A 21,281-nucleotide genomic window follows, 5' to 3' on the forward strand; every position below is an offset into this window, starting at 1 on the left:
GTCTTTTATAAGTACAAAAGAGACTTAATACTATCAAAAGAGTACATTCAACTTATAAATTTCTGTGAGTGCAGCGTTTACTGTGCTGGAGACAAGCGTGTTCATCATTCATAGTAAGGCTAGAGGAACCAACGAGTCTTAGGATTTTAGAGATGGATGGACCTTAGACGTCATCTAGTGCCGTGTTCTCAACCCTATCAGACACCATTCCCCTTTTATATAAATATTATGCAATGCCCTCTTTAATATCTTAAATTGAAATTCATAGATGAAATAATCCACATGTTGATTTTTTAAATTTGATATAAATCCTAACTCTAATACAGAATCAAAATAAAAGAAAAATACTTTATAAAAAATAATATGGATTCCCTATGTATATGTTCAGGTACAGCTTTTAGCTATTCTAGAAGTCATAATGGGACTACCTGATGACTACATACAGTGAAAACTAATAAATGTGAGTTTGCAAGAAGTAACAGGATCAGTAGTTCTTCCATACAAGAAGTATAAAAATAAATGAATACATTCATATTAATTATTATTAATTAGAAATAGATAATTAAAATAATTAAAAATTAAGCATAAGTACAGGTGGACCCTAGAATAAAACCTAGAGTTAGCATAAGTAATAAGAGACTAGACAAATTTGCCTGTGATGAAAGAAAGAGGGAAATAACCTTAGGTAAAGTAGAGGTAACATGCTGAGAAAAATAATAAGCTGTGGATGAGGAAAAATGAGGAAGCTATGATATTATTGCAAATGAACTGGAACTTATTGTGTAGCGTCAAAGTAATGATTTATATTACGAAAATCAACTTGGAAGTGACACTATATGACACAAAACACATCTTCTACATTCAACAATCTACCATGTATTAAAGTATATATTTAGTTTCTGGTACTTAAAGGGACCTCAGAAGTAATATCCTATAATCAGCAGCAGGCAAACGAGGACAGATTGGCAAAAAGTTGGGTGGTAGACCTCTTGGGGCAGTATCAGTTTGAGAATGATAACCCCAAAATAAATGCAGTTCAATATGTAGTTTTCACAACAGAGATCTCATCATTTTTATAGTTGAAAATTTTAAATATATACATAACTAGACAGCATGAAATCATTTCACGATCCATACAAATATTGAATCATTATGTTGTACACCTGGAACTAATACAATGTTGTGTGTCTATTATAATTCAATAAAAAATAAATGTATATGGAAATAAAAATATATTCAAAACATTTAGTTCAACTTACTGACATCATCGTTTCAGATATCTGCTAATTTATATTGTGTCTGTCTGTCTGTAAGAGTTTCAAATCATTTCTGTTATTACACATGTTCATATGTGCAGCTATAAGTAAAGAACAATCCAGGGTGTTTTATTAGCAGCTTAAATACCAGGAGCAGCAGGGCTGACAGTGAGGTACCTTCAGAAAACTCTTGGAAAATCCAGAACCAAACAAAACAATCTTTTCTTAGTTTATCCACTAGTTGCATTTCTCTTAAATTCAATGCATAAGACACAAAGTCTTAAATCTTTTTTGTCTCTTATTTGCCACAGTAAAAACTAAACTCTTGCACTGAAATCCCTTAGAATTAATTTGGTAATTGAAAATGGATGATGTATTAGATAGACAGTATGGGCAGAAAAAGTAAATTATTGAGTAGGTTTTTTTAATAGCATTTAAAAAAAAAAATTTTATTGGAGTATAGTTTATTTACAATGTTGTGTTAGTTTCAGGTGTACAGCAAAGTGATTCAGTTATACGTATACATATATTCATTCTTTTTCAGATTCTTTTCCCATATAGGTTATTATAGAATATTTAGTAGTGTTCCCTGTGCTATACAGTAGGTCCTTGTTGGTTATATATTTTATATATAGTAGTGTGTGTATGTTAAGTCCAAGCTTCTAATTTACCCCTCCCCCCTCCATGTTTCCCTCTGGTAACCATAAATTTGTTTTCAAAATCTGTGAGTCTGTTTCTGTTTTGTAAATAAGTTCATTTATATCATTTTTTAAAATTAGATTCCACATATAAGTGATATCATATGATATTTGTCTTTCTCTGTCTGACTTACTTCTCTTAGTATGATAATCTCTAGATCCATCCATGTTATTGCAAAAGACATTACTTTGTTTGACATTATAGCTGAGTAATAGTCCACTGGATATATGTACCACGTCTTCTTTATCCATTCCTCTGTCAATGGACATTTAGGTTGCTTCCGTGTCTTGGCCATTGTAAATAGTGCTGCAATGAACATTGGGGTGCATGTATCCTTTTGAATTATGGTTTTCTCTGATACATACCCAGGAGTGGAATTGCTGGATCACATGGTAGTTCTATTTTAGTTTTTAAAGGAACCTCCATACTGTTCTCCATATTGGCTACACCAATTTACATTCCCACCAACAGTGTAGGAGGGTTTCTTTTTCTCCACACCCTCTCCAGTATTTATTGTTTGTAGACTTTTTGATGATGGCCATTCTGACCGGTGTGAGGTGATACCTCATTGTAGTTTTGATATGCGTTTTTCTGATAATTAGTGATGTTGAGCATCTTTTCATGTGCTTTTTGGCCATCTGTATGTCTTCTTTAGAGAAGTGTCTGTTTAGATCTTCTGCCCATTTTTTGATTGGGTTGTTTGTTTTTTTGATATTGAGCTGCATGAGCTGTTTGTATATTTTGGAGATTAATCCCTGTGGGTCACTTCATTTGCAAATATTTTCTCCCATTCTGTGGGTTGTCTTTCCACTTTGTTTATGGTTTCCTTTGCTGTGCAAAAGCTTTTAAGTTTCATTAGATCCCATTTGTTTATTTTTTTTCATTACTCTAGGAGGTGGACCAAAAAAATATATTGCTGTGATTTATGTGAAAGAGTGTTCTGCCTATGTTTTCCTCTAAGAGTTTTATAGTGTCCAGCCTTACATTTAAGTCTTTGATCCATTTTGAGTTTATTTTTGTGTATGATGTTGAATAGTTTTTAAATAACATCTTAATTCCATTTGTGTCCTTCTTCATGGACACTTTCTTCAAAATTATTTTACTTAACCTTAAATTTTTTTCCAACATTAATTGCATGATAAAGTACTTGTACTTATAATATTTATAGTGGATTTATTCTGATGCAAAGTTAGAAATTCATGTGGAACGTGGAACATGGGACAGTTTTTCTCTTTGGAACTTTCTTGATTATTGCAGGACATCTAGTATTTCTGAGCCCTGCCCACAGAAGTCTGGTTAACTTCCTCCATTGTGACTACTAAAAACATTTCTGCAAATTTCCAAGCACCCTCAAGGGGGCGGTACTACTCCTATTGAGAATCATGAGTAGAGTTCTTTAATGCACTGCACACAATCTGCTTTTCCCTAGCAGTCTATACTTGAATTCCAGGAATGTGGAGATCACCAGCTTCCAACATTGCACGATCTATTTATTAAGACAAAAAAATCACCTGATTCCAACCATTAACTCTGATTTTGTTCTCTGTATGAATGTTAGTTCAAAACTTGTTTCCAGGTAACTGGAATCACTTGAAGATCATGCCTGTGTTCCCCAAGTCTTTCTTTTCCCAAGCTTTATTAGCATAAGCAACCATAAGTGTTTCTCAGGTTTCTAGATGCTTTCTCCAACTTATTTGGTTTGTTGGTCTCCCTTAAAGTACAAGTTCAGAAGTGGTCTTACCAAAATAGCATTCAGTGGCCTATTGTGTGTTTTGCTGTCATTTTTATGTGACATTACGGGTGATCCATGAAGCCTCAGGAATATGGGTTAAAGGCATGAACTGGGACAATTACACTCAAACAAATAGGAACGTGAGTAAAAAACTGTCATAGTTTCCCAAACTTATCATGAGGTTTTGAGTTCCCATGTCTCCCCATTAACAGACAGGACTGCCTAAACCAGTTTAGGAAGTTCCTTTGAGGGCTTCCCTGGTGGTGCAGTGGTTAAGAATCCGCCTGCCAACGCAGGGGACACGGGTTCGAGCCCTGGTACGGGAAGATCCCACATGCTGCAGGACAACTAAGCCCGAAAGCCACAACTACTGAGCCGGCAGCTTGCATACCTAGAGCCCGTGCTCTGCAACAAGAGAAGCCACTGCAATGAGAAGCCCGTGCACCGCAACGAAGAGTAGCCCTGCTTGCTGCAACTAGAGAAAGCCCGTGCCCAGCAACGAAGACAAAATAAATAAAATAAAGATAAATAAATTTTTTGTAAAAAGTTCCTTTGAACTTTTCAAATAGGGAAGACAAGTTCCCGCAGCGATTATTTCTAGTGAATCATTACCCTTAGAATTGATAAGCTTTTCCATGTCGGTATCTTAATATCAGACAGAATATTACCTCTATCCTGTTCCTCTCTGAAAGCAAGACAATCTTTATATAATGTGCCTGTCCTTAGCCCTTTTTTTCCCCTGAAAACGAAATAACCCTACTTTTTATCCATTTGTCTAAAGGTCTATTTTCCATTCTACTAATGACATTATTCTGTTTTATAAGCTCTTTCAATTTTCTATAACACATGCTACCTTGCCTGCTGTAGGTGCTTAATAGATATTTGTTGAATGGAATTGAAACTATAGACCTCAAAGCTGAAATTAGTATTACAGTTAATATTTAACCAAAACAAGTTTCAGCTTTCAGAGAAGTGAAACATTTTGCTTTAGTAATAACTGAATTGCAATTGTTTTCACAAAACATTCATTCTTGCCATTTTTATGTTTCTATACAGCATTCATTTGGTATACATAGAAGTCAAATTAATTTGACTTTACAGAAAAATACAGCTTTGGCACACAGATTTTCATGCTTGTTTAAATCAGAATGCCATCTTTAACCTAGAAGCAGCACTGGTTGAACCAACCCTGAGTTTAATTTCTCTGTAAAGAGATCTCTTTGGAAAGGCTCTACTTGCTGCCATGGAGGACAGGATCTACATCTGGGGAAAGAAACCAGACTATCAATGAATCCAGAACAACATAAATTAATCCAAGATGGCATGTACAAGGGTAGAAAGCTCTCAAAACAGTTGCCAAAATTTTTCAATTATTAAGTCATCAACAGACATCCAGAGAAGATATGTGCCATTAGTGGTGCTGTTTGCAAGGCTTTGAGCCAGTCATCCCATTAAGAATTTTAGGTTGCCAGCAGTTTCATGGTACTATGGTGGTACGTGATGACAGCTCACTTTGGCAGTTAACATAAATGTCATTCAAATCTGCACTAAGGACTTGTCATTTTACAAGAGCTCGTTGGTCTGCATGCAACTGTGGCTTCAACGAGCAACCAGTTGTAACTTCTAGTCTTGGTGAATCTACCTGGAACTCTGGAGAAACTTTAGGAGGATTTGATAAGTTTACATCATACGATCAGTTTTCCAACCTAAAAAGAAAAAAAAAGGGGGGGAAGGAAAGAAGGAGGGAAGGAAGGAAGGAAGGAAGGAGGGAAAGAAGTAAGAATGAGAACCAAATAAGAATGAGATTCATAAAATAGATCTATATTAATAGAATATCCATTCATTAATTTATTTAACAAATATATGCTGAGAAACTTCTAAGCACTGCTCAGATGCCAGACTTCTTATCATAATAAACCCAAAAAGTTACGTTCATTTTCTGTTCACAAGGAGCTTATGATCTAGTGAAGGGAGAGATGGTCATAAATGCTTTACAGAGCATTAAAATAGGGTATATGATGCAGATGGCTTTGGAGTAAAAGCTTTCTCTGAGGAAGCAACGAGAAGAGATCTGAATAACAAGAAAGGATCATCCATAAAAAGGTTGGGGAAGAGCACATAGGCAGAAAGAACCAGGAGAAGTCAGATTATATGGGACTTGCGAGGCATGGAGTTGAGATTTTATTTTGAAATTGCACATTTGAAGCCATTTAGAGAATTTAACATAAATAATTTGACTTATATTTAAAATAAGCCTTCCAGTTGCTCAAGGGAGAAAGGATTTGGGGGTCAACAATAAAGGTAGGGAGACCAATTAAGGGATTATTTGTCATTAGCTTTAAAAACAGCATTCTAATTAAAATAAGTGCTGTGGGAAATGATGGTAACTTTGACCAAAATGGTAGTAATGGAGATGGAGAAAACTGGGCAGAATTCAGGAGCTGTTTTGGAGATTGTGACCCCAGAACTTTCTGATGGGGTGAAACAGGAAATGAGAGAAAGAGAAATTAAGAATGTCTCCTAGGCTTTGCTCTTGAGCAACTAGGGTGGTGGGTGGTACAATTTACTGAGATTGAAAGGACTAGAAAAACTAGAAGAGGAGGAAACTGGAGGAAAGCTGAGAGTCAAGGATTCTTCCTCAGACATAAAAAATCAAAAGGACATCCAAGTGCAGTTGTCAAGTAAAGAGAGTATTGATATATGTGTCTGGAGATCAGGGGAGAATTCTAGGCTGGAAACATAAATTTAGGGGTGTCTGGATAAGATCATCAAGTACTAAGTAGAAACAGAGGAAAGGATCCCTGGGTCTAGCCAAGAAGAACCACTCTAGCACTTAGAGACTGAGCAGAGGAAGAGGAGTTAGCAAGAGAGACATGGAAGGAACAGCCAATAAAGTCAGAGAAAGGCGAAAAACAGAATGTGTACACCACTACTGTCAAAGGTCTACTTTATCCTGACCACCAACCTGCTCAGGCAGGTTCAAGATAAGGACTCAGATAACTTTAGTTCTGGGAGGGATTTGGAGGTAATTTAGTGCAATGTCCTCATTTGGGCAAGCTGAAACCTAGAGAAATCTGTTGAGCCTGGATCTAGAAACAGTACTTTTTAATCCATCTGCTGGCTTATGTCTTCCTGGATTTGGGGTGTATTTTTTTCTAAAAACTTCGTTTTTCTATGAACGCATTTAACAGAGCAGGAAGGAGCCTCACACCCATTCCTGTGGCTTTCTGTTCCTGTTTGGGAATTTGAGCATTGTGAAATTGGCTTGATTTCCTTAATCTCAGCCATGAAAGTTTTTATATAGATGAGAAATCTTTAAAACATAATTTGACTATAGACACAGATGTTAGGAATTGGGGGGATATTTGAATCTGCTCTCTTCTCCTCTCTCTCTCTCTCTCTCGCTCTCTCTCTCTCTCATGCACACTCACACATCAAATTTTAGTAGCTTACAAATAATTATATCCATTTTGATGAAATGTAATTTCTGACTATATAAAAGCCCAGCCATTACAAGGTACTGCCCTTCCTGGTCTCCCTGTCAGTTGAGAAAATTTGTTTAATTCTTATGTTGAAATCATTGCGTGTACAATTTTGGGAAATAGTTACTTGGATATATGCAGTTCTCATTTTTGGTAAGAATTGAGTTAAGTTTTGTGAGTCATGGCAAACTGAAGCCTAAAGTACCTCTCCCTAGCCACCCATCCCTTTCCTTGAATCCTCTCCTGGTAAGTGACTAACTTGTTATTCCCCTTACCCACCACCAAAACAAACGAACAAAAATGAGTTCAATAAGAAGGTGAATAAATTTGTGTCAGTGTAGCACAGAGAGAGGAAAGGAAGATGTACGAATGAATGGATTGAAGAGGCAGAGGAAATGATAAAGTAAAGAAAGTGTGTATATCCTTTATTTATATATATATTTATATTTAACTTAATTTATATATATATATATATATAAACACACTTTACGCAGATATGCTATTAATTTGGGTGATAATATGACTGTGATGGCTGGCAAAAATATGCCAAGTAGAACATATATACACCACCAGTCAATTAGAAAGAAGATAATAAAATAACCAAGGTACTATAGTTTTAAAAAATTAACTTACCTTATCAGTCAACAAATCTTTATTTAACATTTATTATGTGCTTCCCACTAATCTATGTGCTGAGGATACAGAAATGAACAAAGCTGACAGAAATTTCTATCCTCCTTCTAGTGGAGAAAAAGAGACAACAAGCGTAAATATAAGGATGTCAAATGGTGATAAGCGTTATGGAGAAAAATGAAGCAGGAAGAGTTCTGTGGTGCAGGTGGGGATGCAGTTTTTGTAGGGATGGGGATAGAGTAAGCGTCACTGTGAAGGTGCTATTTCAGCCAAATCCTGAGGGAGCTGCGGACCCCAAGCAGGTAACTGGGAGGAGAGTCTGTAGGCAGAAGGAACCACAGATGCAAAGTTCAAGAAGCAGCACTGCGCTTGGGAAGTTCAAGGAAAAGTTGAGAAGGCAGCATCACTGATGTGGAATAGAGACAAAGAAGAGTAACTCAGAAGGCAGAAAGGTAGCAAGGGAACAAATCGTGCAGGGTTTAACCAGAAGGAGATGATGTTCCCCTGGATGGTTCAAGCAGAGGAGTAACATGACCTGACCAGTTCCAGGGATCACATGGGTGAGGGTAAAAGCAGGAGACCAGTTAGATAAGATGACCATTCATCCCAGTTGCTTCAGATACCAGTTTAGATCTGTTATGGATCAGGTTAAAGCTAGTCATCTTCTTTAGCAATCCCTTTCCTCCCCAAAAGGATTCCAACTGGACACTTTTGATAACTTACATGACCACCTTCCTCCTTAGGGTTAGGAGGCTATAGCGTCTAACCAGATACAACATTATACTTGCTTCCACCAGGGTGATGAAAAGTGATGATATTCAAAATTTATTTTGAAGGTGGGGCTGAGAGAATCTACTGATAGATTTAGGTGTTGTCTATGAATGAATGAAAGAGGTCTCGGGAAATGACAAGTTCTGGGGTCTGAGAAATTGGAAGGACAAAGGTGCAATTTCTTGAGTTGAGGAAGATTATGGGAGAGGCAGGTTTGGGGGCAAAGATCAGAAGTTCGGGTTGGGATGTGTCAGCATTTGAAGGTGCCTATTAAACAATAAAGAACAGTTACTGAGTAGGCAGTTGGAGAAAGGAGCTTGGGTTCTGGGGAGACTTCAGCACTGGAAATATAAATATGAGGGTAGACAGAAAACAGACTTGATGAGGTTATCAGGGAACAAGTAATGAAAAAAGAATGCTACCCAAGAACTAAGCCCTAGGCACCTCAACTTTTAAAAGTGGAAATGGTGAGGGAAAACCAGCAAAGGAGCCTGAGAAAAAGTGGCCAGTGAAGTAAGAAGAAGCACATAAAATGTGATGTCCTAAGAGCCAAGCAAAGAAAGTACTTGAGTGAATAGACAGTGATCAACATGTCAAGCTTGTTGATAAGTTAGACAACAAATGAGAATTGATCACTGATCTTAGCAACCCAGAAGTCATTGGTGATTTGCAGAGAAGGCATTTGGGTGGAGTGGTGAGTGAGGAAAAAAAGATAACAAAAGCAGAAAAACTGAAGACGGCTGGAATTAAACTTTTGCAGAGGTAAGATACTGTAAAAAAGTGAGAAAATGGGCAGTAGCTGAGGATAAAAGGATCCAAGTTTGTATTTTGTTTTTGTTTTGTTCTTCCTTGCCTTTAAGTGGGTGGAAACAGTTTGTCATTGAGCTAATCAGAATGATTCAACAGAGCAGGGGAAATTGATGATGCAGGATAGTTAGAGGTGAGATTTGTTGGGGTGAGAAGTGAGATTTGTTGGTCCTTAAATGGGCCAAAGGAGATGGGACCAAGGGTGCCATTGGAGGGAGTGGCCTCAGGGTGGGTGGATCTGTAGTAAGACAATAAATGACAGAGTCTATGGGCATTAAGGGGGTGTATGAGTAGGAGGGATTGATGATGGAAGCTTATGAAAGTTCTCATCTATTGACCTCTTATAAACACATGCAATTTCCTTAGGTCTGCAGAGAATCATAACTGCTGTGCTACTATTCTTATACATTCCTGATGGCCAGCAGCCCCATGCAAGAAATTTTTTCTGGGTTAGGCTGCCAGGCATGTCGCTGTTCCATGGCTCCATTCCTGGGTCCAAGACTAACCAATACCTGTCCTCAATATATGTCTCCCCCATTTCTCATTGCAGTGGTTTTCTGAGTGTCACTTCAATTTGCCAACTGCCCACGGCCATGCCACACAATTTCAGTACTTCCCTAAAATCATTTCTCCTGCCCACCGTAAAGTGACTTGCATGTTTTGCTTGTTGCCCTTCGATATATTTAAAGAATCTGGATGTTGGACTAGTATGGCAATGCTCATGATGTCTGCCTCTGATTTAAATACGCAAGCAAGTGCCCACTTTGGAAAAGTTGGTCTTCTGGGCAAAGGAACTTTCCAGAAGACCTCATCGTCCCCAGTTATATGGAAATTAATGGAAAATGCTCATACATTTAGGGAGGAAGCTGGGTGCAGGAAGGGGACCCTTACCTAGAGGTACTTGCCTTCACAGTCAAATTGTGTCACCTTAGAAAGATGACCCAGGCCCTCTGAATTTCAGCTGCCTCTTCTACAAAATGAGGGTCTGGACTAAATGATCTTTAATGTTCCTTCCAGTTTTAGGATTTAGTTCATAACTGAGTTCAGAGTAAAGGCAACAAGGCTGATGATACAGTAAGAGTAACTACCTTTTTCTAAGAATTGTGCAATATCTAAGTCCTAACTAATAAAAACGCCAAGCAAAAACACATATTCCTGGAACCAACAAAGGAGGAAGTCAGATATTTTGTTTTAAACTAAGTTAAAAGAGAGATTTCTCTGAAAAATTCTACTAATCTTTAGAAATTACTTGAGCTGGTAATACCATAACTTACCCAATGATTCACAGAAAAGGATATTACACTTGCTATCATTAAGCTATAAAGAATTTATTTAGAATGTAATGGAAATAACAGGTATTTCTAATTCCTAAGAAATTTTTATGTTCTGTATATGAAAGGGGCCTAATTGTAATTTACTGCTAAGTATTTGCCTGAATATTTTTATATTCCCCAATGTTATTTTAAATGTTCTAATTACTTATTAAGTGTACGGAGGAAAAGAATCTCCCAAAGTCAGTAAGAGAGTAGGCCTAATAAACTTCAGATCTAACAAAGGTGACTGTGGTTTAATATACATTTTCCTCTTCTTAATTTCATGGCATATCAATCTTAACTCACCCTTAGGGTTTTTGTGGTTTTTTTTTTTTCTTTTCAAAGAGTGCTCTCTTCTGCAGATGTTGTTTTTGACCAAGTTGAAGGTAATTTATGCAGCTTACACCGCTTAAGTCACAGATGTTTTCTTTGGCCAAGTTGAATATACGTTCTGTGGCTTGAGATGAGGAAAATAAAATTCGATTTAAAAGACTTACTCTAATACAGATGTTAAAGACCAGCTTTTGTGTATGAAGGGGATACTAACAAATTGCTGTCAGTCAGGCTGAGGAATAAAAATAGATTTTGCCATGTCACTCATTTTTTACAATGTTTTTCTGTTGAATTCTCCTTATCATCAATGTCACACATTTGTAAAACGACTCACCAAGTTTAAAGGTATGAAATACAAATGGAATAAAACCAGTAAGCTTTTATGGATTTAACCTTAGCCTCATTAACATAATTCTATCACCAGCTAAACTAATGGGTCACATTAAAATAAGAAACAATGTAATAACTGTCAGAGAAAGATGGATTTTAGGCAATAAATACATTCCGTTCTGCTCCAAGGCTGAATATTACACCTGACTCCCTTTGGAATTCCCAGGAAAAGGAAGAGCTTTGCTGCCAGCAGAGCAGAGAATGTGAATCAAATACTCGCTCATACTTCACCCAATGCCACCTTCACTCCCCGGAGATCCTGGGCAACACCGTGAGCCTCTCATAGTCCGTCCTAAATTAAATGGTAGAGATAGCGTTACAGCTTTCCATTCAGTCCGTGTTCTATGCATAGTACTTGAGTTTCTTATAAAATTAGGTTGGATCCCCAATGCAAATAGGAGCGGCACTGAGGGGGAGAGAAGAGAAGGAAAGAGAGGACCAACTAGTTGAGTCTAACACTTGCAATGATTAGCATATTTAAAGGCAAACAACCCTGTATCTATACCCCATTTTGTAAAAATAGTATGTCTGTCTCCCTTCTTCATATCCATAGGTTCTCACATCAAATATCATGGATTCTGAAATTATTTTAAACAAAAGGACATCTGACATTATGGAGCAGGGGGAATTTTGAAGAAATTTAAAATGTCATTTAGGGAGATAGAAAATGATAACCAGAAGCTGTTCTGTAACCAATACGTACATGACTCTTTATATTATATAAAGTGTTTTGTATACATTAAATTAAGGCTTATTTACTCTTAACAAAATTAAAAAAGGCTTCATGTCTCTCTCCTTTATGAACTAGATGGAATTTGATATTTTGAGCAGGAAGAGACCACATTAGTTTGCTAGGGCTGCCAAAACAAAACACCACAGGCCGTGAGCCTTAAACAACAGAAGTGTATTTCCTCACAGTTCTGGAGGCTAGAAGTCCAAGATCAAGGTGTTGGCAGATTTGGTTTCTTCTGAGGCCTCTCTCCTTGGCTTGCAGATGGCCACCTTCTAGCTGTGTCCTCACGTGGTCCTTTCTCTGTACCCATTCATTCTTGGTGCCTCTTTGAATGCTTAAATATCCTCTTCTTACAAGGACACAAGCCAGATTGGATTAAGGCCCACCCTAGTAGCTTCGTTTTAACATAATCACCTCTTGAAAGGCCCTACCTCCAATCACAGTCACATTCTGAGGTGCTGAGGTTTAGGGCTTCCACATATGCATTTTAGGGAACACAATTCAGGCCATAACAGAGACACAGACCACTCAAGAGGCTTTTTGTGTGTCAATGTATTCCCCACCATATGAAATTGTCTAAACAATATTTAGCCGTTCACCACTTTTAGTCTGTTTCTAAGGATGGGGAACATGAACCTCAAAGCCATCCTAAGCTATGAGGCTGAGCTGACCTTGCCTTCTCATGAGAAGAGATAGACAGCAGAAGGGGGACCCCCCTGACCAGTTTCTGCCAAGAATTTCCAGACTTCTCTACCAAACGGGAAGAAATGTTCTAACCCAGTACTATACAATTCAAATATGGTGAGAGCCACAAATGTAATTTTAAATTTTCTAGTAGTTGCATTACAAAATAGTAGAAAGAAATAGGTGAAGTTGAGTTTAATATACTTTATTTAACCCAGTAAATCCAAAGCAGTATCATTCCAATGTGTAATCAATGTAAAGAAATATTAATGAGATATTTTTATTCTTTCTTCATACTAAAGTCTTTGAAATCTAATCTGTATTTTACTCATGCCGCACCTCTCAATTCAGACTAGCCACATTTCAAGCGTTCAGTAGCCACATGTGGTTAGTAGCACAATATAATTCTAATATTTTAATACATTCCCTGGGGCAGATGTTGTCTTGAGTAGTGAAATTTAATTATAAGCCCCTCCCAATCTAATTACACCTCCACTTATGAAATATTGTGATAACTTTATTTTCTTTGGAATAGCAGTGTGGAAATTCTCCCTAATATATCTAGGAAAATATACCTATCAAAAGATCATAAGTCTTCAAGCAGGTGATTTGTGGATGTTACTCATTAACAACTGAATGAGTTGTGAGTCTGCATTCACAATGCAGAACTGAAATGCATTATGTCTTTCAGAAAAGAATGCAGAGATAATGGGTAGAGTGATCTTGGAATAATCTATTGCCTCATATACCACCTGAGGGAAAAAAAATGTTACATGGCTTGTTTGAGGTCCCAGATCCTTTGGAGATTTTCCTGAGGATCTACTTCTCACCTAGGTCCACATTCTCAGCCAGACTCAAAGAAACCCCTACTCCAGTATCTAAATCATATTTCTTGGGCCACTGAGAAAACTTCTAATTCATAACAGTCCTTGACTCTGCCACTGAGAGCTGATGACTTTTTACAAATATAATCACTATAAAAAGGCAGAGAATTTAAAAACTCAATGCCTGTCTGGTCTTACCTGATGCTTGAATCCTAACGTCTCTGTTTAATGAATCTTGACTTATGTTTTAAGTCTGTCATTAGATAACATTTATTGAGTCCCTACACTTGGCTAGTTCAAAATAAAGATGAAATAATTTATAACACATGGCCGCCATTCTTAAAGAATCTAATAGGACCCAGTGGAATCAGGATTTCACTCACATAGGTCACACAGGAAATAGTTAAGGGCAATAGAAGGTCAGAGAAGGGATAGAGCATCAAGAGACAGTCATCAGATAAGGCTTCAAGGAGAAGGTAAGACTTTGTCTTTAAGATGATCAGAAGAGAAGAAAGAGTACACTGAGGGGAAATACATGAGTTGAGATAGAGTAATACCTGTGTGATGGTCAGTGGGAAGACTGGCTTTACGAGGCAGCATGTCTGTGCGGGAGAGATGGTGGCGATGAGTAGCAAGTGGCCAGTGTACGTAGAATCTTTAACACTTGGCATATTTGGATTTGACACCGTAGACATTGATCACAATAGATCATTGCACAGATAGGATCTAACAGGAGCAAAGTGGTGTTTTAAGACCTTTTAAACCATCACTGGCAAAACGAAGAAAGAATCAAGCAAGAGGCAGGGAAAGGGAATAAGGGGCTGTTGTAATGAATGCTAAGTATGATGGCAAAAGCCTGGATGTGCAATATAATAAAAGGAATAAATAAAAGGAAGATATGAAAAGAAGTATTAAAAAATAATGCGATCTGAGACTGAGAAGCAAGAGGAGAGCCTCAAAATTGTCAGCTTAGACAATTGAAATAATGATGTTGCTCAGGACAGAATCAGGGGTAGGAGGAAAGCAGAACCGATTTGAGGAAAGGCAAGGACTCCACATTCCATTTTAACCTTATGGAGTTGAGGTTAATAGTGAGATACTTGGGTAAGAACAGATGACAGGTGATGGGAAATCAATACGTAAAAAGTTGGATCCAGAGATTAGGATCTGGGCAATGGTCATATCAGATAACTAAACTGATTTTATCTACCCATCAGGAAAAAATATATAGATGTCCTAGGGATTCTAATCATAGTCCGAGAAACTCACTCCGAGGAGCAATTCCACAGTGTGTATCTTTTAAAGAGACATAGCCCAGGCTCAGCCCAACAGATCATCTATCTCTGCCTCAGACAACCTCACGCTTGCTTCCAAAGATCCAAGTTCTGCAGGAGTCAGAATCACTGGAGGACTTAGTCTCTGACTCATAATGCTATTAGCAGTGACAATTATGAAGGATGTAAGAAGTGGAAGTAGACTTCTGTGTTTCATCAACAGTCTTCATCATAGGGCAAGTGAGACGATACAATGTCTAGAGGAATGAACAATTCATTGCAAATGAGAAACGGGTCCTGACATCTATTGTGAGTTATACTTGCCCAAGACCAACTCATTTATTTCCTCCGTCAACTCTTGTGCCCAAATTTGTCAGGTTGTCTCTGGAAAGGAAAATGCTTCTTTTTCAGTTGGACACAAATTTAGGTTACTGCAATAGATCACGTCAAGAATGATTCTGACAAACTTCTTGGTTCTGGACATGATGATGATATTCCAGAAAGAAGGTCCAGACCTTCCCCCACAAACACATAACACCTGTCAAAAGAGTGAAATGGCTTCTAGGGCTTTTTTGCTAAACACCAGGAGCTGTAGGACAGACTTGGGAATGTGAGGCAGATAATGAAAAGAAATCCAAGTAACAAGCAAACAGTGTGGAGAGCTGTCTGTCAGGGACATGCTGATGGGCAGAGTATGCTATTATGTGAACCTGACAGCAAGATGTTTATCCAAACAAGCAATGTCAAGGAGATCTGACAGCAGGTAAGAGGGACCCTGGCTTAAGAACTTGGATTCAGGCATAGCACTTTGTGTACTGGAGGAACTTGAGGCAAGGGCAATGCCTAAAGGACACGGGTGCAAAGAGAGGACCAGGAGAGATTCAGCAACTGGGAACAAGACAGCAGACCACCTCCTAGAACTGGGGAACAGACAGGCATTGGTATCAAGCCTACAAGTCCAGTGACTCAGTTACTGGAAAGGCATATGAAAGGGCACAGATAGAATGGTTTACTTAACTAATGGATTAATTTATTGATCAAAATTAAATGTCTAAAAGAATAAGATAAAGAAATCAGTCCTCTAACATTTTATCAACCATCCGGTCCTCTTCCATCAATCCTCTTCCTTAAAAAATCATATTATCTCTTTAGCTTTACCCCTCTTAATTTTGACTAAATTTTCAAGAAGCCATTCCTCTGGCTAAATTATTCCAAACAGTCTCCCGAGCAAGGAAGGCAGGTTTTTGGCTCAGCACCAGACTGAATCTCCCCGTAAGAAGGGAGCACACCACTTTCATTTTTCTCCATCTTTTCAGTACAGATTTTTGTTTCTCACCCAGAAAATTCGGTATCATATGGGCAGTGCTAACTCCAGTGTAGATGACACAAAAACTATTAATAGATTATGTCTATAATAAAGCTGAAGTAGAAAACAGAAGTGTTCCAAAAAGAGAAGTATAAAATGAAAGATGCAAAATATTCTGCCTTGCAAGTTAGATAACCGTCTTTGTAAAAGGACATATTTCGAAAGCAATATACACTCTTTATGGTGCTCTTAACTACCTATATTTGGAATTTTTTGCCTATTTTTTTCTGCTGATTAATGAAGGAAGGAAGAATATTTTAGATTAAATTAATTTTTTTTTTAACTTATCTTTGCTCAGAGCCAGCTCCTCCAAAATCACTCTTTGCAGTGAATAAAACCCAGACCTCGGTGACTTTGCTGTGGGTGGAAGAGGGAGTAGCTGATTTCTTCGAAGTCTTCTGTCAACAAGTTGGCTCCAGTCAGGAAATAAAACTCCAGGTACTGTATGCTCGGATTTTCCTTTTCTGAGTTAATTTTGATTAAGGCTCATTATCCGAGCAAAGTGAAAATCTTCTCTTTCTTTGAATGATATAAAATGAAAATTTTCATGTGCACTTTTGGTTTTCAGTGATAGAAATTTAAAATTATTCTTAGAGCAAGCCCAAAATGTGTCATAACCAACTTGCCAGATCACAAAGTTTATTTCCATCTTTGTATTTATCTTTTTTTTCTTAACATCTTTATTGGAGTATAATTGCTTTACAATGATGTGTTAGTTTCTGCTGTATAACAAAGTGAATCAGCTATACATATACATATATCCCCATATCCCCTCCCTCTTGCGTTTGTCCCCAGTTCTTTGCCACTCCAGGTCATATTGAGGTTATATTGAGGCATTTTCCTATTGGCCATTAAACTGATGGAAGGGATAAAGAAACTGCCATATAAAATATAATTTAACAAATATGAACTAATTGCCACTTATGAGAAAGGCATTGTATGGGACACAAATCATAGAATCAATACTTGCCTTCAAAAAATGTTTTTCATTTAATTGTGGATATTTCACTCGAGTAGAAATAATTAAAATAAAATATAAGTGCCAGAAGAGAGATCCATACTACCAAGAGAATTTAAAAGAAGTTAGTAAGGAGGACGATTTTGTTTGGGAAAATGAACGCTGAGAGAGCTGATCGTTAAAGCTTTAGAATCACAAATAGCAGATATGATGAATAGTGAGTTTTTCACGAGGTTAAATTGAATGGAAGGAGAGAAATGGACCTGGGTGGGTAACGAAACCACAAGAAAAAACTATTTTACAGCCAGACATGGAAGGAAAAGGGCAAATTTGTGAGGGATGTCACAAAATACAGTGCAAAGACTAATACTACGAACATGAATAATTGATGTTTTTTAAATAATGCAGTTCATGAGATTGAAAAGAAAAAAGGATTTCTGGGAGTACGAATCTTTTCATATGAGTGTTAAGATAATTTGCTTTGATTTCTTTCCCCTTTTGATAGTCTGTTCTACAAATATATCTCTTTTTGACCTGTACTGAACAGCTGAATCTTTTTTCTATCCTAAGAATCCTTTTGGAAAATAGCTACTCTGCCAATAGTGAATTTTCTTCTCTGCAACTACAGTAATGTCTTCCTTTAAGAAAACAATGGTTACTACAACTGAGTCCTGTTAGCAAAAATCTTTCCTTAGAATCATTCTTTTATGGGATCGTGAAAGAGATGGGAGTGGGAAATCCGTGCTCATGGCTCTCACCTCTTTAGGCAGAGTTGTTTTCAGATCCTTGTTTTGAAAAAGAGTATTATGCTGCCTCATCTTTTTATACTGTGCAGTTGTACTTATCAGTGTCTGGCCATTGGCCCACCAAATTAACAGCTTCTTCTACTCAAGAATAAGTTAATATTAAAAGTTTTGGAGAACACAAAGTCTTTATGCCTTTGGTGGATGCGATTTAAAAGCCGAGAATGCAGACAAAGGGGATAGTGTTCTTAATATACAAAGATCTACTACAAATGAAAAAGATAAAGACCAACAAACCAAAACAAATATTTCATAGAAAATAAACACAAAATGTTCTTAAACATAGAAAAAGATGATCAAGCTCACTCATGGTGAAAGAAATGCAAAATAAAACTATAATGAGGTACAACTTCCACTAATAAGATTAGAAAAGCTCAAAAAGCTTGCAAATTTGTTGTGTAGAAACTGATGTAAGGAAACAGGCATTGTCACACACTGATGGTAGGTGGGTCCCTTGGAAAACGTCTATGGAAGATAATTTGTCAATAGCTTACAAAATTAAAAATATATAACTTTTTGAGCCAGCAATTCAACTTCTAGGAATATGAGTGGTTGTATATGTATGTATATTCATACATACATACACACACATATGCACACAGGTTTTGTGTGTGAATGCATATGTGTATATATACATACATATATTAAATGAGTGTGTGTACATATACATATGTTCCCATAATTGTGAAGTTATATTCATTGTTGCATTGTTAATAATAGCAAAAAATCAGTGACTGCTTAAACATTTATTAATAGGGGACTGGTTAAATAAAGTATGTTCTTTCACTGGATTTCTATGCAACCCCTAAAATGAAATAGCTTTATCTGTGCTAATATGGAAAGAGTGGCAAAATATACTGATAAACAAGATAAAAAATAAGCAGAATGATGCATAAACTATGTTAGCACTTACATTTTTAACTATATTCTTTTATGTTTATACATCCATAAAATACAGATGGGAAGAAAAATAACCTACCTGACAACAATGGCTGCTTCCATGGAAGAGAATTGGGTAGATGGGAAGTACAGAAAGAAAGAAGTATTTTTCACTGCTTCCTCTTTTGTTTTTTAAATTTTTCACTCTGTGCACACACGTTACCTACTCAACTATGAAAAATACTGATAATTTAAAAACCAAACTAGATGAAGATAACATAACATTTATCTTGTTTTCTGCATCTCCAGGAACCGATTTCTGTTTCTTCTCATGTCGTGACCATCTCCAGCCTCCTTCCTGCCACTTCCTACAACTGTAGTGTCACCAGCTTTAGTCATGACAGCCCCAGTGTGCCTACATTCATAGCCGTCTCAACAATGGGTAATTACAGGCATTAGTGGACTCTGGTGTCTTTGGAAATTATATCTTTCCAGATTTTCCTTAAGTTTTCTTTTTAAATATATATAATCCATCTTTTTTTTAAAAATAAAACTCAGCTTTCATTGAAAAATTCCAAGCTTTGAGTTCAGGGAGACTTTAATTCCAATCCCTAACTGCACTTATTAGTTACGTGATTTAGGGAAAGATATTTACTCTCTCTGAACCTTTGTTTTTTCATCTGTAAAACTGGAATAATAATATGTACCTTGTTGAGTTGTTTTCAGGCTTAGAAATAAAGTACATGAAGCTCTAGCACATGCTGTCTAAATGCTAGTTGTTATCATCTATTTCATCATCCCCCATCATCCTCTTCAGTGGTACCCACAGTACCCTAATCAGGTCAGATGCATCTATTCTAGCCTTGACCTTTAGCTGTCGCTGATCAGATAATGGTGAACCTAAATTACTGGGTCAAAGCAGAAAAATTTCCAGTCAAGCAGAAAGTATACTTGGGGAAATTAGATATTAATGAAAAGTCCAGAATAATGCTATTTCCTTATTCTTTTTCTGAGTTACATTATTTGTTTTACTTCCCTGCTTGAGTCTCATTCTGTAATCTGAGACCCTCTTGGAAGCTGCCTGTAATAAAACCACTCTTACCATCACATTATCCCTTTACTGGTTCGTTTTCATTTACATACCATTAATATGTTTTGCCACTGCATCCAGAGACCACTAGAACAGACTTTTTTATTTTCTGTTTTTAGTTTTTGCTTTTTCAGAAGTGAGGGCAAAAATGGACCTGAAAAGTATATTAATGGTCTCTCATTTTGACATCCTTTTACATTTTCTAAAAATACTTTAATGTTCATGATTCCTTGTCATCTGTACGGCAACCCAGTGAAACAGGTGATATTATTAAACGTACTTGCAAGTGAGGAAAATGAGGCCAGAAGAGACTGGTAAAATAGCTTCCCCAAATGGCAGGTAATAGTCAAGCGAACTTGAACAGTCTCTTCTGACCATGAGTCTAATGTTCTTTCTGTTCAAGTACCTCTACCCATAAAATGGAGCCAAGCTGGCCCAAATGGAAAGTGGAAAATACCAAAAGCCTTAGAGATTGCGCAGGCCCGCCAGTTCTGTGACTTTGTGACCAATGCAGAGGATGGTATCTCCTCTTTTCCTCTGGTCCACTTTTAAGAGTTTTATAAAAATATTTGATATACATTCCCACCTTTAACATCTTGGTCTTCCAGATACTGTGTGAAGTAGGCAATGTGTAAGTGCCATTGAAGATGGATCATAGAAGACCTAGTATATGAGAGGAACCCCTGTTCTTAAAGACCCTGCAACTTATTAATAAGTTTAATCTCTTGAGTTGTGCAGATGGAAAAACCTCTAAACATATGGTTACAGATCGTCAGAATGCCTACTGCTAGCGATGTGTTAAGTGCTGCAGCAGATGGCAGCTTGCTAATGCCTTTTTCATATACATTATTAGTTGTGAGGGAAATACACAGCTGTGCTTTCTGACTTTAAAGTCATGGGCATAAAATGAGAGCCTGCCCCTCTCTAAGCTTTTGAAACTGTTAAACAGTGATAATACATGATAATGACTTCTAGATTTTTTTTTCAAGTGAACCCAAACCATGGCAGAGGCATTCTTGACATTTCACAGTTTCCTTTGATAAGAACATCCTGAATATGGGCCTTTGAAATGGACTCAATTCTTCCAGCCACCCAAACACTATTTGTCATTCTACTTTACTACGTTAAGAGTTGACCGGGAAGAGGCCATTGCTGGGAAGAGGCCATTGCTGGCTTGGGGAAACATCATTGTTGCTGTTGATGTTATCATCATAAGTTTGTTAGTCTTAAGGTCAGATGAGAAACAATGAATGG

The 21,281-nt window shown here is 37.2% G+C and overlaps 1 protein-coding gene across 6 annotated transcripts in view; it reads left to right on the top strand.

Annotated features, from left to right (window-relative positions):
- Positions 1-21,281, top strand: part of PTPRO (protein tyrosine phosphatase receptor type O) — a 232,996-nt gene that overhangs the window by 162,982 nt on the left and 48,733 nt on the right. For all 6 annotated transcript variants that reach the window (XM_068559856.1, XM_068559850.1, XM_068559852.1 and 3 more), the window contains 2 exons: positions 16,596-16,735; positions 19,247-19,379. In XM_068559856.1, coding sequence (XP_068415957.1) covers positions 16,596-16,735; positions 19,247-19,379 — 273 coding nt within the window. The remainder of the gene's footprint in view (positions 1-16,595; positions 16,736-19,246; positions 19,380-21,281) is intronic.

The sequence above is a fragment of the Eschrichtius robustus genome, chromosome 13 (genome assembly GCF_028021215.1).
Source record: "Eschrichtius robustus isolate mEscRob2 chromosome 13, mEscRob2.pri, whole genome shotgun sequence".
NCBI lineage: Eukaryota > Metazoa > Chordata > Mammalia > Artiodactyla > Eschrichtiidae > Eschrichtius > Eschrichtius robustus.